The sequence below is a fragment of the Meriones unguiculatus genome, chromosome 17 (assembly GCF_030254825.1).
Source record: "Meriones unguiculatus strain TT.TT164.6M chromosome 17, Bangor_MerUng_6.1, whole genome shotgun sequence".
Classification (NCBI taxonomy): domain Eukaryota; kingdom Metazoa; phylum Chordata; class Mammalia; order Rodentia; family Muridae; genus Meriones; species Meriones unguiculatus.
In genome coordinates this window covers 66402749-66420195 of record NC_083364.1, presented here as the reverse complement: position 1 = coordinate 66420195, position 17447 = coordinate 66402749, and the positions used below count along the sequence as shown (strand labels likewise).

The 17447-nt window shown below is 37.3% G+C and overlaps 1 protein-coding gene across 3 annotated transcripts in view; it reads left to right on the top strand.

The window, feature by feature from the left end:
- The window catches only part of Znf654 (zinc finger protein 654), a 62519-nt gene that overhangs the window by 21923 nt on the left and 23149 nt on the right, over nt 1-17447 (top strand). For all 3 annotated transcript variants that reach the window (XM_021659660.2, XM_021659659.2, XM_060370617.1), the window contains one exon: nt 6787-6868. In XM_021659660.2, the coding sequence (XP_021515335.1) occupies nt 6787-6868 (82 nt within the window). Of the gene's footprint in view, nt 1-6786; nt 6869-17447 lie in introns of those variants that run through there.

Here is a 17447-nt window from a genome sequence, read left to right as displayed (position 1 = left end):
ACTGATAGGGGAGGTCCTCCTCCCCTTCCATCAGTTCCTAGCCTATCAGGTTTCATCAGGACTGGCTGTATTGTATTCCTCTGTGGCCTGGTAAGGTTGCTCCCCCCTCAGGGGGAGGTGATCAGAGAGCCAGCCTTTTTGTTCCTGTCAGTCCCTCTTCCCATTACTAGGGAACCCACTTGGACACTGAACTGCCTTGGGCTATATCCAAGCAGGGGTTCTATGTTATCTCTATGAATGGTCCTTGGTTGGAGTATCTGTCTTAGAAAAGACACCTGGGCCCAGAGATCTCTCCTTGTGGATCTCCTGTCCCTTCCCTGTTCTTTCATAAGATTCCCTGTACTCTGCAGTAAAGGTGTGTATTTCATTGTTAAATTTGGGTTGGGAGATATGGAAAGTGATAAATGATGAAATACCCTATTTTCACCCACTGATGGCCATAAAAGAAAAACAAAACTCATGTTCAACTTAACTTAATTTTTAAAAATTATTCTTTCTAACCTGAGAATTTTATACAATGTATTGTGATCATATTCATCCCCTCACCTTTTGTTGATTCCTTTTACATCCACCCCCACCTGCCTACCTCAGCTTAAATTCTAACAGGCTTAAGTATGCTCTAATAAAGGCACAGTTGCAAGAAAAGACAAGAATGTTTCCAAGCATAAATGATACTATAGTTTATACTGTCCCATAATATGAAACAAAACATTACAAATTTACACATGATTTTTAGAACATGAATGTTAGGATAAAAAAATAACACTAGCCATGTGTAGTGGTGCATGCCTATAATCCTAGCACTCTGGGAGGCAAAGGCAAGTGGATGTCTGTGAATTCAAGGCCAGTCTGGTCTACAAAGCAAGTCCAGGACAGTGAAGGCTACACAGAGAAACCTTGTTTTGGTAAAAATGCAAATAAATAAATAAATAAAATTAAAAAAAATCACATTATCAAGAGTCAAAATAATCAGTAAAATCAATCAATAAATAAATAAGTGGGTAAGATGGGCAGCATCCTTGAACAGACTGCAGGTTTCAGCACAGAAATGGGCAATTAAAATATTCAGATGTAGGTGCAAGAAATTTAAGAACACAATTTTATTCAGAATGGCTAGTGCTTGTGATGAGGCCATTAGTATATTTGTGCAAAGAAAAGGGGGTTAGAAATATAGGTTAAGCAAAGCCCTGGGTTTTGTGCCTGGAACAAAAATTGAATAAATCTTGAATGTCTGTTAATAAAAAAATAATTCAATTTAAAAGGCTAGGAATAAAAGACAAAACAACCTTTAGGAGCTTTGAGAACATATAAAATTACCAGTATACATCTATTAAAATCTCAGCTTTCCTAATGCTGTGACTCTTTACTATAGTTCTTCATGTTATGGTGACCCCCAACTATAAAGTTACTTACTTGCTACTTCATGACTCTAATTTTGTTACTGTTATGAATCATAATGTAAGTATCTGATATGCAGGATATTTGATATGCAACTACCATAGTGGTCATGGTCCACAGGTTGAGAACTGTTGCCTTAGAAGGAAGATAAAAAATAAATCAGAATAGACAGCAGAAGTGCTTGAAGAGAGGGAACTGGTTTGCAGAGTGATCTTGGAGAGAAGTGATGGTGTAGATCAGACTGGGAAGGTGGGGGGGGGATGGTCAGAAGGACAGAGGGCTTGAAGAGAGAGGAGAAACTGTGGGCGGGGCATCTCTGAGACAAGCTGGAGACCTAGGACAGAGAGTGGGAGTGATTCTAGCCGAGACTCTTAATAGCATGGGTCATGGAAACAGAAGAGGCCACCCTCTAACTAGACAGGACTTCTAGTGTAGGGAGGGGAATAGCCACCCACCCACAAAAACTTTGACCTAAAATTTATCCTGCCTACAAGATGTGCATGGATAAAGATACAGCAGCGATTGAGGGACTGTCCAGCCAGTGCCTGGTCCACCCGGAGACCCATCCTCATGGGAGAGAACCAACCAACCCCTGACACTATTAATGCTACTCTTCTATGCTTGCAGACAGGAGACTAGCATAGCTGTCCGCTAAGAGGCTCCACCCAACAGCTGATGGAAACAGCAGATGCTGAGACAGCCAAATACTGGGTGGAGCGCAGGGAGTCTATAACTAGGTTATAAGGAATCCTTTTTGTATATTTTCATTGATTAATTCTTTTGTGTTTGAATTTGATTTAGTTTGGTCATTTCCCATATTTGGAGGGTAGATAGAAAATCATATCTATATTTTTAGCATTTGGCTATACAGTGATTTGATATGCTGCTACCTAACATTTGTCTGTTGAGTTGAGATGCTCTTAATACTTAACTGATACTTTTTATTTAAGAACTTTTTTATTTTACCTTTGGTTTCATTAATCTATTTGTTCATATGCCAATGTGAAGTTGATTTAATTGTAGAGGCTGTATAGAGTAATTAGCTAGTTCTTTAATATTCTTTGTTTCATAGGTTCCTTTCCTTTCCTTTCTTCTCCCTTTCCCTTTCTTCCCCTCCCCTCTCCTTCTGTCCACTTCCCTCTGTTCCCCTTCTTTTCCCTCCCCTCTTGACTTAGGCTTTCTTTTGCTGCAGAGAAACACCATGACAAAAAAAGCAAGTTGGAGAGGAAAGGGTTTATTTGGCTTACACTTCTATATTGCTGTTCATCACCACAGGAAGTCAGGACAGGAACTCACACAGGACAGGAACCTGGAGGCAAAATCAATAAAATAAATAAGTGGGTAAGATGGGCAGCATCCTTGAACAGACTGCAGATTTCAGCACAGAAATGGGCAATTAAAATATTCAAATGTAGGTGCAAGATATAGAGGACATGGAGAAGTACTGCTTACTGACTTTTTTCCCATGGCTTGCTAAACCTGTTTTCTTATAGAACTCAGGAACACCATCCTGGGGATGGTACCACCTGCAATGGGCTGAGCTCTCCCCTATCAATCACTAATTAAGGAAAAAATTAAGAAAACACCTTCCATTCCCTTTTCCCCCTTCCTCTTCCCTCCCTTCTCTTTCCTGTTCCTAAAACAGGCTGTCAGCAAGTAGCCTTGGTTGGCCTGGAACTCACTATGTAGACCTGGAACTCAGAGGAAATCTACCTTTCTCTTCCTCTCGAATGCTGGGATTAATGAAAGCTGTGTGCCACCATGCCCAGATTTATAGCTGTTTTTTGTTTTTGTTATAGATATTTAGCTTTGTAATCAACTTCGGTATGTTTAATATATGTAAGAGCACACAAGATCCAGTTTTCTAAAGGCTCTCTATAAAAGAAAAGATTGATATTAGTAGAGGTTCATTTTGTTAGTTTTTAGGAAGGAAGCTTTTTCTATAACACAAAAGTACCAAGTGGAGGAGGAATGCTGATGCAGAAGCTAAAGAAGTTATCCAGAACATCTAGCTAAAAAAATTTATGAATGTGTCAGTTAGGTAGTTTTCTTTCCTGTAACAAAATACTTGAAAATCACCAGGTTCTAAAGAGAGTTGGTTTATTAATTTTGTTTGTGGAGTGTATGCATGTGTGTGTGAAGGGTTGCCTTTGTGTGTGTAGGACAGAACTTGATTGCTCTCCACTTAAATTTTTAAGACAGGGTCTCTCTCTGAACCTGGAACTTGCTGTTTGGGCTAGACTGCCTAGCCAGTGAGTCCCAGGGCTTCATCTATCTCTACCCACTGCCACCCTAGTGCTGGAGTTGTGGGTGTATGCCACTGCCTTTGGCTTTTACATGAACACTGAGGGTCATAACTCAGGTTCTCAATCTTGTAAAGGTAGCACTTTACCCATGGAACCATCTTTCCAGCCACCGAGGGTAGGTTTATTTTAGTTCAGAGTTTTGGAGGTTCTGTTTGTGGTCATTATTACTGGGCCTTTAGTAACACTGTATATCTTGGCAAGAAAGTTCATAAATGAGAACACCTGTATATCATGGAAAAAGAGGAGAGGAAGATACCAGAGACCCATGATTCCCTTCATTGGTACACACAAACAATGACATAAGAACTATTTCAGGACCTTCCCAACAGTGCCACAAGCTGAGTGACCAAGCTTTTATTTATGGCCATTGGAAGGTTTTTCACATGCAGCCATGATGTTTCCTGTAATAGATAAGCTAAACAGATTTGCAGTGTGGATGGGACATCCTTGTATTAGAAGATAATGCCATCTAGGGGCTAGCTTCTGAAACTGTATGCTGTTATTACATATGGTTGGTAACTGAAAAGGTCTTGAAAAATTGGTAGACATTGAAGTTTGGAAACATGCAATCACCAGAACTTAATTCAAGTTCAAGTATGTGATGGATTTAAGATATGTCTGGTACTGTTCACCTGTTTTATATCACACAACTTTACTTCAGTCTTGGTTCTGAACACAAAACTTGCATACTTTGTACTGACTGTGTTATCAGGCCAGGCAGTACCAATAAATGCTGTTTTAAACACCTTGGCTCAGATTCAAAAATATTTGTCATAAATTGCAATGCTTTTCTTATTGTACATACAAAATTTTCTACTTAGAGAAACATAATGGTCAAATTTTGGAAAACAAAGACTTACTAGTTTCCTACCATTCCTCCATATATATGTACCAAATTAGCATATCTTTGTATTGTATTATGTTAGAATGTTTGGCCGTAGAGGTTGCTGTTTGGGAGCTTACTTGAATCTTATAAAGAAACAATAAATGAATTTGGGTTTGGGATTAGGACAGGATTGTCAGCAATTTCTGAAAGGCCCCAAACATATCTGTCATCTTGTACTATGTGTTTATATGAAATAGCATTCTTTTTTTAATTTTAATTTTAATTTTTTCACAATTTATTCATTATATATCCCGATTGAAGCCCCTTCCATCAACTCCCCCTCATCCCACTTTCCTTCTCTTTTCTCTTTTCCATTATCCCCTTCTCCTAGTCCACTGAAAGGGGGTGTTCTCCACCATTGCCTTCTGCCCATAGCTTGTTAAGTCTCATCAGGACTGCCTGGATCCTCTTCCTCCGTGGCCGCATTACCAGGGGCGAGATATCAAAGAGCAGTCAACTGAGTTCATGATAGAGACAGCTCTTTCTCCCCTCACTTGGAGATCCACATGGAGACTGAGCTACCAGTTGGCCACATCTGAAAGGGGGTCTAGGTCCTCTCCATGCATAGTTCTCAGTTAGTACATCAGTTTCTGCAGGACATCGTGGGCTCAAATCCCTTAGCTTTGTTGGCCTCCTTGTGGAGCTCCTGTCCCCTCTATCCCCACCTCGCTCTTCTGCAAGACTCCCTGTGCTCTGCTAAGTCTCAGCATCTGCTTTGACACCCTGTTGGGTGGATCCTTTCAGAGGATCCTCATAGTAGGCTCCCATCCTGTTTCCTCTCTTCCACTGCTTCTGGTGTCATCTTGTTTGCCATTCTGAATGAGATTTAAGCATCCTCTCTAGGGTCCTCCTTGGTGTTTAGCTTCTTTAGCTCTGTAGATGGCTATGTGTATTAATATGCTAATATCTGCTTATAAGTAAGTGTTTAGGAGCAACCATGTTCTTGCCAAGGGGATTTCCCCCACCCCAGGATTACAGCTATCTACATCCAGGAAAGAGCATTCTTAGCATTGATGATTATAAAGCCAGAATATCAGTCAACTCTGAAAAGTGCAAAACAAATTCTATATCCTATGTTACACAATATTCGTACAATATATAATGTTTTATGTAACAGTAAAAACATGTATGGAAATTTGTTTTCATCTTTAGTGAGTGGTAAAATTAAATGTATAATAAAGAAGTATTTTTAAATAAATATCCTTACAATTGTTACCAGTAAGTGTTTTGCATACATATATATCCAGGATCATGTAAAAAAAATTTTCAAGTGAAAAGGAACAAAAAAAAAAAAAAAGTTTAAAGTCTGCTGTAACTCTCAGCCAAAGAAGTTTGTACCTGGCCAGACTGACTCTTGTGAGCAGCTTACATGACTGATTACTTTATGTTGAACCTTGTCTACCATTTCTCAAAAACTAGGGTCTTTAAGGTTCCTACTAAATATCTATCAAGCTTTATTTGTGGAATAATGACTGAATGGTTGCACATCTGTTTACAATATGTTTTGCTGAGTCCAGTCTTGAAATCTACTGCTTAAAGAGAAAGAGTCCTTTCAAAGTATACTGTTTGCTATCGATGCACCTGTTCACTCAAGGTTTAAAGCGAGTGAAAGATTACAGTGAGATTAATGTTATTTTCATGCATATATATCTGTTTGTGCAATGATCAGTGACAAACTTTCATGTCTTATTCAAGAATTTTACTTTGTAAGGTAGTACCTGTCTTACATAATAATCTCCTGATGGACTTGGGAAATTTATAAACCTTGTGGAAATGGTTCATCAATGAAAACAAACACCTGTAGTTCATAGGAGGATTAAAAAAAAAAGAAGAAGAAGAAATAAAATGTATGGGAATTTGAAGTACATTCTAACCTGCGTGGCTAACTTTAAAAGGTTCAAGAATTCAGTAGAGGAATTAACTATAGATAAAATAGAAAGATCAAATTAGAATTGCACATGGAGTCTGGAGATATGATTGAATTGCTATAATCAATTTTAAAATAGGAAGAATTACATCTTATGAATAAGTATAGTGCTGACTTCAAACTTGGTAAGTGACTAAGGGTGACATTGAACTTCTGTCTTGTATTTATATGTAAAACATCTGATACTAGGTAGATGTTACAACTTGGTAGTCTTTTAAAGTAGAACAAAACCACAAAGCAAATGAAAAAAAATTTTTTTTTCTTTTCAGGAGTTTCTTTGAGTTGCTCCTGTTCTTTGGAAGAGATGAGTTTTATGAAGAACCCTTAAAGGATATTCTTGGCTCATTCCAGGTAAAAATAATTCACTATTTTATATTTTATACACATACAAATCAGGAAAATAGTTTGTCATTAAATTTTTCTTAAAAGTTATTATGATCACTACAGCGACAGTTTTAAAAGATTTCTTATATGGGCAAGTGGAGAAAGATCATGAAATCAATTTCAGTTGTATTCCTAAGCAGTGTCTGGGATTCCAGTGCAGCTACCATGCCTAAGGAACCTAAGCACATGTGAGAATATAGTGACTGTTTCCTACCTAGAGCTGCCCCCTGGTGAAGAAACTGTCTTGCTGGTATTAGAAGCAAGGTACTTTTTTTATGCTGCTGTTTTCTTTGGCAATGTGCTGATTTTCCTACCTCATAGTAACTCTGCAGGATGTTGTTCTTGTTTTGGCATCTATGGTAAGTAGGGTAGGTAGGTGGAGGGGACTAGATGAGAATGACCAAAGAAGTGAGATGGCTCAGTTGGTAAAATGTCTGCCCTCAAAAATATCAGGATCAGAGTTTGGCTGCCAGTGCCCATAAGAAAAACAAAACAAAACAAAACAAAACCAAACCAAAAAACCCCGTAGGGGCTGGATAGCTGACTTAGTGGGTAAAGGTGCTTGCTGCCAAACCTAATAATTTGAGTTCAGTCCCTGGATCCCACATGGTAGAAGCAGAAAACTGACTCCCAAGAGGTTGTTGTCTAAAGGCCACATATATGGTGTGACATGCAGGTGCTCACACATGTACACAAAATAAGTTATTATAGAAAAAGTGCCAGACATAGCTGTACACTTCTGTAATCGCAGTGTTGAGGAGGTAGTATGGGTAGTTACTAGTCGCTCAGTGGCTGTCCAGTCTACCTGAGTTGAGAAACTCTAGGTTCATTAAAAGAGTGTCTCAAAAATAAGGTGGAAAGCAATTGAGGAAGGTATCTACCATCAACCTGTGGCCTAAACACCTGAACACAATTACTTGTTTACTGTGTACACTTGTATTCATGAATATATACATATAATGCACAAACATAGATTGACAAAGAATTTCAAGTTGTCTTCTATACATCTAAAGTAAATATTTTGGTTCTTTTAGTCAATTATTTAGGAAACAGCACATAAAACTCTTGTCACCCATGTGTTTTCACTATTACTAGCACTTCTCCGGTGTTAGAATAAATCACAGCACAGTTGAAGCACCTTCAGGGGCTGATCTGTAACTTGTCACGTACAATATTACTATGGTGTTAAAGGCTAATGGCCAATCAGAAGTTTGGCTGTATTATGAAAATTATACTCAGCATTCAACTATGTCCATTCTTTTTTTTTTTTTTTTAATTTATTTAGTTTTATTCTTTGTGCATTGGTATGAAAGTGTCAGAATCCGTGGAACTGGAGTTACAGACACTTATGGGCTGCTATGTGATGCTGGGAATTGAACCCAGGTCCTTTGGAAGAACAGACAGTGCTCTTAACCACAGAGCCATCTTTCCAGCCCACTGTGTCCATTCTTAATTCAACAAAGTTGATCAAAATGCCTGCTTTCTTAATATCAGCCTGGGATTGGCAGAAGCAGGTAGCTTTCTGTGAGTTAGAGGCCAGCTTAGTCTTCATTGTGATTTTCAGGTCAGCCAGAGTTATACAGTGAAACTCTGTCTTACAAATACACAAATAGAAAATAAAAATCTAAGCAAAAGTGTTTGCATGAAATTCATAAACTAGTTAGATTATATATTCAAATTTTCAACACTTACTGATTTTCTCTTTCACTTTGTCTTGATACTTGTTCTTGGCAATGTACTTGTCTTAGTTGGAGTTTTATCCCTGTGAAAAGACACCATGACCACAGCCACTGTCATAAAAGAAAGCATTTAATTGGGACTGGCTTACAGTTTCAGAGGTTTATAGTTCATAATTGTCATGATAGGAAACATGGCAGCAGGAAACATGGCAGCGTGCGAGCAGGCTTGGTGCTGGAGAAGGAGCCAAGAGTTCTACATCTTGATCTTCAGGCTGCTAGAAGAGAACTAAGACACACTTCCTCCAACAAGGCCACACCTCCTAGTAGTGCCACTCCCTGTGAGCCTATGAGGGCCATTTTCTTTCAAACCACCAAAGTACTTTTGAATTTCTTTGCTCATCACATGTTTATTGAATCCCCACACTTGTTTTCAGCACTAAGCTCCATGATAAATAACAGTAAGCAGAATAGTGAACTCCTGTAATTGTGACAGAAAGACAATAAATCAAGACTTTTAAAGTGAGTATTTTGGAAAGTACTGGCTGCCTTAGCTGTAAACCAGACAGGAGCTAGAGAATGCTGGCACAATGGTCCTGGAGAAGGACACTTCAGTGTTAAAGGAGGTGCTGTGAAGTCTGTCATAGAGATGTTAGCTGGGCACTGATAGGGGTTTGGAGATGCTGAAAGATTTTTTTACAGTATATTTTTAAAGTTTTAAGTATATGGGTGGTTTTGTCTGCATGCAAATTTTCCAACTCTAGCAAAAGTTATTTTCTGCTTAAAATGTATGTAAACATCTTGTATTTTTTCTCTTGTGATCAAAATTTAATAAGTCATTGACAATTCCCCATAATATACCCCATCCCCTCAAAAGCCCATAAGTGAAGTTGTGCCTTTGGTAATCCCGGTACTTGGGAGGCAGAGGCAGGCAGATCTCTGTGAGTTTGAGTCCATCCTGATCTACAGAGCTAGTTTCAGGACAGCTAGGAATGTTATACAGAGAAACCCTGTCTTAAAAAAACAAAAACAAACAAACAAACAAACAAAAAAACCAAAAAAAAATAAAAGAAAAGAAAGAAAAAACATTTTTCCATTTCTGTGATTATGGCTTCTTTCTAATTTGAATTTCTTTGAACCTTTTGTTTTGTTTTGTACTGTGTATTACTGGCTAGCCTAGGTTTTACTGTGTAGCCCAGGCTGACCTTGACTTTGGGGTAGCCCCTTTGCCCCAGTCTTCCAAATATTAGGATTAGAAGTGTACATCACTACACATAGCTTACTTGAGCCTTCAAACTCATAGAAGCTTTAAAACGTTTGGCTTCCGTTTTAGCATTACCTGGAGAATCAACTTTCATTTTCTGATATGAGTTACTGGCTCATTCCCCAGGCTTCTTACTTTTGTGATCTAGCAACGGTTAACATATACTCTTATTCTGTATACTTCTTTAAAAGCTGTATTTGCAAAGCTTGGAAAGCTTCCAGTTTTCTGACTGATTATGATAATAGAGTTATAATCCACTGTAGCCATTTGAGTTACTTTTGATACAGTGTCCTACTTTTGATAAAAATCCTATTTCTCTGAGTATCTCACCTCTGTGCATCTGTTGTCAAGTCATACTATATATAGGTTGAAGGTTGTGTTCTTTCTCTTTCACTTCTTTCTCTTCTCTTTTAAATGGTATAAGTTCACTGTTGCTAATACTTCAATGTATATAAGGTTATCTGAGGAGCGTGTTAAAATTCAGATTATGATTTAGGAGTGTAAATTGGGACCTGATAGTCTACTTTCTAACAGGCTCCTAGGTTATATTGATGGTGCTCATCCCTGGTTCTGGATTCAAATAAACTTTATGCTACCCTATTACATGACAAATATCACTTCACCTTAGGTAGGGTATAGACTACAGACTAAAGAAATGATTTCAAGTCTAGCTGGGTGAGTGTTGGGGAATTAATTACAGGAGCATGAGTGATGACTCACTACAGCTTTTTCACTAGTGTTCACTGTACATTGTACAGGTAGTGCCACTGGAGTCTCCTCCTCCCAACAACTATTTGTTTACTGCTATACAACCTCCTTCCTTTTGGAGGTCAGGGGGCTAAATGCAGAGGAAAAAGCTACAGTCATACATACGTAATTTCCCATATGACAAACTACAAATAGCCCAGTTCTATAGTTCACCCTACCTCATGCTAGACAAGCTATATATTTTATTTAATAGTTTCCTCACTTATAAAAGATAGACAATAACTGTGGGCAGTGAACTCCTATATAGTTAACAAATGACAGGATAATTTATTAATGATCATGGTTTATTTCAACGGTAAAAAGATTTAATAATACAGAGCTACCAAACCTTATAGTTTATGAGAAAGGGTAACAGAAACAAATAATCCAAATACTTAGAAAACTAACTACATGTTAGTTATGTTTATGCATACTGATCAAAATGAATACACAGGTACAATCATTACAGAATATAACATATAGGATTAACTAATGTAAGTCCTATAAAATTTAAAAACTTATTATAGTTATTGTGAATATTCTGTAATGTTCAGTGATTCTGGGAAAATAAAACACAAGTTGAGAGGGTCACATATAGTAATAGAGAACTGAAAGCTTGAGTTACGTTATTGAATGCATGGGGATAAGGAACAGGAAGAATCAGTGTTTTAAGGAATCTAGGATGAAGCAACTGCACAGTGTGAGGAGTAATGATTGAGTGAAGAACATACTGTAGGAAGATGTAGCTCTACTCTAGATATGTTTTAAACACAGAACATGTAAGAGAGTTGTATTTTCCTAGGGGTTTTTTTATTTTAAGGTCTTATTTTTATTTTAAGGTCACTCTTCTTTACTGGTGCAGTAAGTACTTGTTTCTTCTAAAACCACAGACTTTCCATTAAAACCTCAAGGATTTGTATGAGGAACAGTATTCAGTTTTCTTATTATCTACTTAACTGGAAGTTATCCTGGTCTTTGCTCTACTCCATTGCTCAACTCTGTATAATGTCTTTTCCCTACATTTTTTCCATCATAAATACTAACCCTTTGTTCTTTCCTTCTCTGTACCATCACATCTAGTGGAAGATAACTCTTCCCCCCCAACAATTTACTTGTAAGCCAGTGGTATTTTTATGCATCAAAAATAATTTAGGATAATTTCACAAGTCTAATCATGTCTTTTAAACCAACAAAAGCTCTAAACTGTTGAACTTTAATATATTTAACCATTAATTCTTGAGATGCTTAATACTGTCACCTTGACAGGATCTAGAATTACCTGGCAGACAAGCCCTTGGACATATTTGTGAGTGGTTAGCCACTGGACATGCTTGTGAGGAGCTATTTGGATTAGGTTGCAGTGGAAAATCCACTTTAACTATAGATGACACCCTTACATAGACTTAGGGTGTGGACTGAATAAAAATGAGAAGTAGAGCTAAGCACTACTTCTCTTCCTGACTGGTTGCAATGTGGCCAGCTGCCTCAGGTTCTGCCGTCTCTCCCATGATGAACTGTGCTCTGGAATTGTGCACTGCAGTAAACCCTTCCTCCCTTAAATTACTCCTTGTCAAGTATTTTGTCACAGCAATGCATGAAGTAATGCAGGTGCACTTTTTGAATCTGTTTACCTCAACATCATTGTTATATACAGTTAAGACTAGATAAATTAATGCTGTGTGGGATGAAAACCTCAAAAAGGAGTCTGCTTTTGACAGTGTTTATAAAAAGGGAAAATTAAAATATGCCTGATTGTGAAAAACATGAAGAGGAGAAAAATATTATCATCTAATGAAGGAAACATTTGGCAAGTGTAGCATACATCTAACATTGGGAATGGCAATAATTGATGTTAAAATTAAGTTTAGATTCTTAAACTATTTTGTGAAGACTATATTCTTAGTTTTGTTGGAGGAGATAAAATGTTAGTAATTTTTCATTGGTATTTATCTATTTAAAGTAGTTAAACTATGTCATGATTCTTATATATCAGTCAGTTAAAACTTTGCTTTTGCTGTTTAAAAATAATCTTATGTTTGTAAACATCTTAATATATCTGTTTAAGGAGATATAAGATACAGAATTATTTTAAGGTTTTTATTTTCTTTCCTTTTGTTTTTTTCTCTTTCTTTTTCTTTCTTTCTTCTTCCTCCCCTCCCCTCTCCTCCTCTTCTCTCCTCTCCTCCCTCTCCCTCTCCCTCTCCCTCTCCCTCTCCCTCTCCCTCTCCCTCTCCCTCTCCCTCTCCCTCTCCCTCTCCCTCTCCCTCTCCCTCTCCCTCTCCCTCTCCCTCTCCCTCTCCCTCTCCCTCTCCCTCTCCCTCTCCCTCTCCCTCCCCTCCTTTCCCTTTCCCTCCCCTTTTCTTTTTTCTTTTCTTTTTTCTCTTCTTTCTTTGTCTCTCTACGTAGCTTTGACTGTCCTGGAACTCGCTAAGAATATACTGGTCTCAAGCTCACCTGTCTCTGATTCCTGAGTGCCAGAACAAAGGAATGTACCACTGTGCTTGGCTGAAGCATAAATTTTTAAATAAATAACAGATTGTAACCCCAAGAACCCAGCTTCAAGCCTCTAAAAGATAGAAATGTTATCACCAATATATTATATATATCTTCTGTAAGACCAGTATCCTGACCATCGAATAGCAGTTATCTTGAGAAAGGATACTAAATATTGTGCATTAATAGTTGCTCCATATAGTATCAAATTTGTTAATAAACAAAGATAATATATCTTGACCAATTTGGTATCTGCAGTTGTCAAGAGCAGGCATGTAAATGACAAAAATAAATGAATAGGATTAACATTTTGAAAGTAGTTCTAAGAATACATTAAGGTCCTTTTTATTAAGGTCTTTTTTATTAAGGACCTTAATAAAAGTGGGGGAGGGGAAAGAAGGTGGGACCAGGAAGAGAGGAGGGAGGAGGTGCTCTAGGGATGTAAAGTGAATTAAAAAAACAAAACAAAACAAAAAACAAAAAACAGAACCTTAAGGTTGAGACATTCATTGTTCACAAATAAGCAAACTGTATAATGTATTAATACAGATTAAAATTAAATACAATTAAAATTCTCAGCATATTAATGCTTGAAGCTGTCTATATTTTTTTTAGAAAACATACAGAAAATTACCTGTGAGGAATAACACAGAAAAGTAAAGCCAGTCCTATTTTAAAATAAATAGTAAAAACAAAGGACCAAACCCACTCATCCATCCATCCATCCATCCATCCATCCATCCATCCATCCATCCATCCAGACAAACTTTGAGATTAAATAACTTGTTCTATTAATGGCAGGCAGCACAAGGGCAACTGGATCTTTTATTTTCCATACTGCAAGTATGTGTTTTACTAAATTGGATTATATATATATATATATTATATGTGATCCTGTGTTCAAATAAATCTTACATACATATCTTAAGTCTTCAGATCTTATATTATGGGTTAGAAAAGTAAGAATAGCAAATTGTTTGGTAGCTGTATTAATGCATTGTTTACTTAAAACATGTTGTATAAATCATGATGCTCATTTGAATTCCTTATAGCGATTATACAAAAGGTTTTGTTGAAGTCTATTGACTTAGAAAATTTTATTAATCCCAACCTTGTATTTGGTGATATGTTGTGTATGTTTTGTAGTGTGTTGTGTGTGGTGTATGCACTTGTTAGAGTGAGTGTGAGCATATGTGTGAAGGTGCATGTGGAGGCCAGAAGTCAACTTCAGGTGTTCTATTCATTCACTCTTTGTCTTACTATTTCAAGCATTATCCCTCAGTGAACCCAAAGCTCATCAATTTGACTAGGTTGGCTAGCTAATAAGCTTCAGGGATTCTCTTGTCTCATTATGTCTCTTTTGGCTTCTTTGTCTCAGAGCATGATTGCCTCTGGGCCATGACTTCTGCTGTCCTCTCTCATGTCAGGAAAGATAAGTTAACAGTTAGGAGCACTTGCTGTTCTTCCAGAGGACCCAGCACTCAAATGACAGCTCATGACCACCCAAGGACTCTGATACTATCTACCAGCTTCCATGGACACTGTACATACATGGTCCATATACCTACATGTAGGCAAAATATGCAAAATAATACTGTGCTATGTAACGTTGAAGAACAGGAAGTAGAAGTAGAAGATGGGGGTGGGGCATATACCTGGATTTTGCAGGGATCCAAACTCAGTTCCTCATGAGTGGAAGGGACTTTAATGGAGTGAGCCATTTCCCATCCCTACCTACTGTTATATCTGAACCATTCCATTACCTTCCATCTGTAGGAAATGGAGCTCAGGGCCTAAAAACATGTGCTAGAAATCCATTAAAATGCTTCAAATGATAGACTTTTCAACAGTAAATTCTGCCTTTAAAACTTAAAAATAGTGTGCAAATAATTATTAATAGCAACCATTTAGTAATGGAAAGAACTTGCACATATTCACTGAAATCATTTTCTCCATTAGAAATATGTTTTCTAAAGCAATAATGTTTTCATTATTATGAATATTTGTTATATCTGAGCAAACATCGAATGTTTTAGTTATTTTTATTAAATTTATTTTTTTAATTAATTACAGGTTATTCACTTTGTATCCCAGCTGTAGCCTCCCTCCTTCATCCCTTCCCAATCTACCCTTCCTCCTCTTCTTGATATTCCTCTATAATTCCTCTATAGAGAATTCTCTGTTTACCTCCGCACCCCATTTATTAATTGGATTACTTGATTTGTTGCTTTTTAACTTCTTGAGTTCTTTATATATTCTGGGTGTTAGCTCTCTGTCAGATATAGGGTTGGTGAAGGTCTTTTCCCAGTCTGTAGGCTGTCGTTTTGTTCTGATGACAGTGTATTGTGCTTTACAGAAGCTTTTCAGTTTCATGAGGTCCCATTTATTGATTGTTGATCTTAGAGCCTGTGCTGTTGGTATTCGGTTCTGGAACTTGTCTACTGTGGCAATGAGTTCAAGGCTCTTCCTCACTTTTTCTTCTAACACATTTAGTGTGTCTGGTTTTTTGTTGATCCACTTGGACTGTAGTTTTGTGCAGGGTGATAAATATGGGTCTATTTGCATTTTTCTATACGTAGACATCCAGTTAGACCATCACCATATGTTGAAGATGCTGTCTATTTTTCCACTGTATGGTTTTTGGCTTCTTCCCTGACCAAACTGTCATTGAGTAGAGAGTTGTTTCATTTCCATGTGTATGTAGGCTTTTTGATATTTCTGTTGTTGAGGCCTAGTTTTAGTCCATGGTGGTCTGATAGGTTACAAGGGATTATTTTGATCTTCTGGTATTTGTTGAAGCTTGCTTTGTCCCTGACTATATGGTCAATTTTTGAGAAGGTACCGTGAGGTGCTGAAAAGAAGGTATACTGTTTTGAGTTTAGGTGAAAATATCTGTAGACAACTATTAGGATCATTTGATTTATGACCTCTGTAAATGTCATTATTTCTCTATTTAGCTTTTTTCTAAATTATTTGTCCATTGGTGAGATTGGGGTGTTGAAGTCTTCCACTATTAAGGTGTTTGGATCAATGTGTGATTTAAGCGTTAATAATGTTTCATTTACAAATGCAGGTGCTCTTGCATTTGGGGTATAGATGTTCAGGATTGTGATGTCCTCCTGGGGGATTTTTCCTTTGATGTGAATGAAGTGCCCCTCCATCTTTTTTTATTAATTTTGGTTGAAAGTCTATTTTATTAGATATTGGATAGCTACCCCAGCTTGTTTCTGGGTCCATTTTCTTGAAAAGCACTTTTCCAGCCCTTTACTCTGAGGTAGTGTTTATCCTTGTTGCAGAGGTGTGTTTCTTGGATGCAGCAGAGTGTTGTATCCTTTTTTTTGCAACCAATCTGATTTCTGTGTCTCTTTATTAGAAAGTTGAGTGCATTGATGTTGATAGATAATAGTGACCAATGAATGTTAGTTTCTTTCATTGTGGAGTTGGTGGTGTTACTGTGTTTCAATGTTTGGTTTCTTTTAATTTTTTGTTGTGAAGTTATCTATATCCTGTGTTTTCTTGTTTGTAGCTGATTTCATTGGATTGGAGTTTTCCTTCTCGCATCTTCTGGCTGGGTTGCTGTGTCTATATTGTTTAAGCTTAATTTTTTTTTTCATGGAATATTTTGTTTTCTTCATCTATGTTGATTGAAAGCTTTGCTTGGTATAGTAGTCTGGGTTGGCATCTGTGGTCCCTTAGAGTCTGCATGACATGTGCCCAGGCCCTTCTGGCTTTCATAGTTTCTGTTGAGAAGTCTGGTGTGATTCTGATAGCTCCACCTTTGTATGTTACTTGGCCCTTATCCCTTGTTGCTTTTAATATTTTTCTTTGTTCTGTAGATTTAGTGTTTTGACTGTTTAATGTTTTGATGTGAGGTGTTTCTTTTCTGATCTAGTCTATTTGGTGTTCTGAAGGACTCTTGTATGTTTATGGAAATCTCTTTTAAGTTGGAAAAATTTTCTTCTATGATTTTCTTTAATATATTTTCTGGATCTCGGAGCCTGGAATCTTCTTTCTCATCTATTTCTATTATTCTTAGATTTCATCTTTTCATGGCATCCTTGATTTCTTGGATGCTTTGTGTTTGGAACTTTTCTGATTTTACTTTTTCTTTGAGAGATGTATCAATTTCTGCAATTTTATCTTCAGCGCCTGAGATTCTCTGGTCCATCTTTTGTATTATGTTGTATTATGTATTATGTATTATGGGTCTGTTTGCATTTTTCTACACGTAGACATCCAGTTAGAACATCACCATGTGTTGAAGATGCTGTCTATTTTTCCACTGTATGGTTTTTGGCTTCTTCCCTGACCAAACTGTCATTGAGTAGAGAGTTGTTTCATTTCCATGTGTATGTAGGCGCAAAGA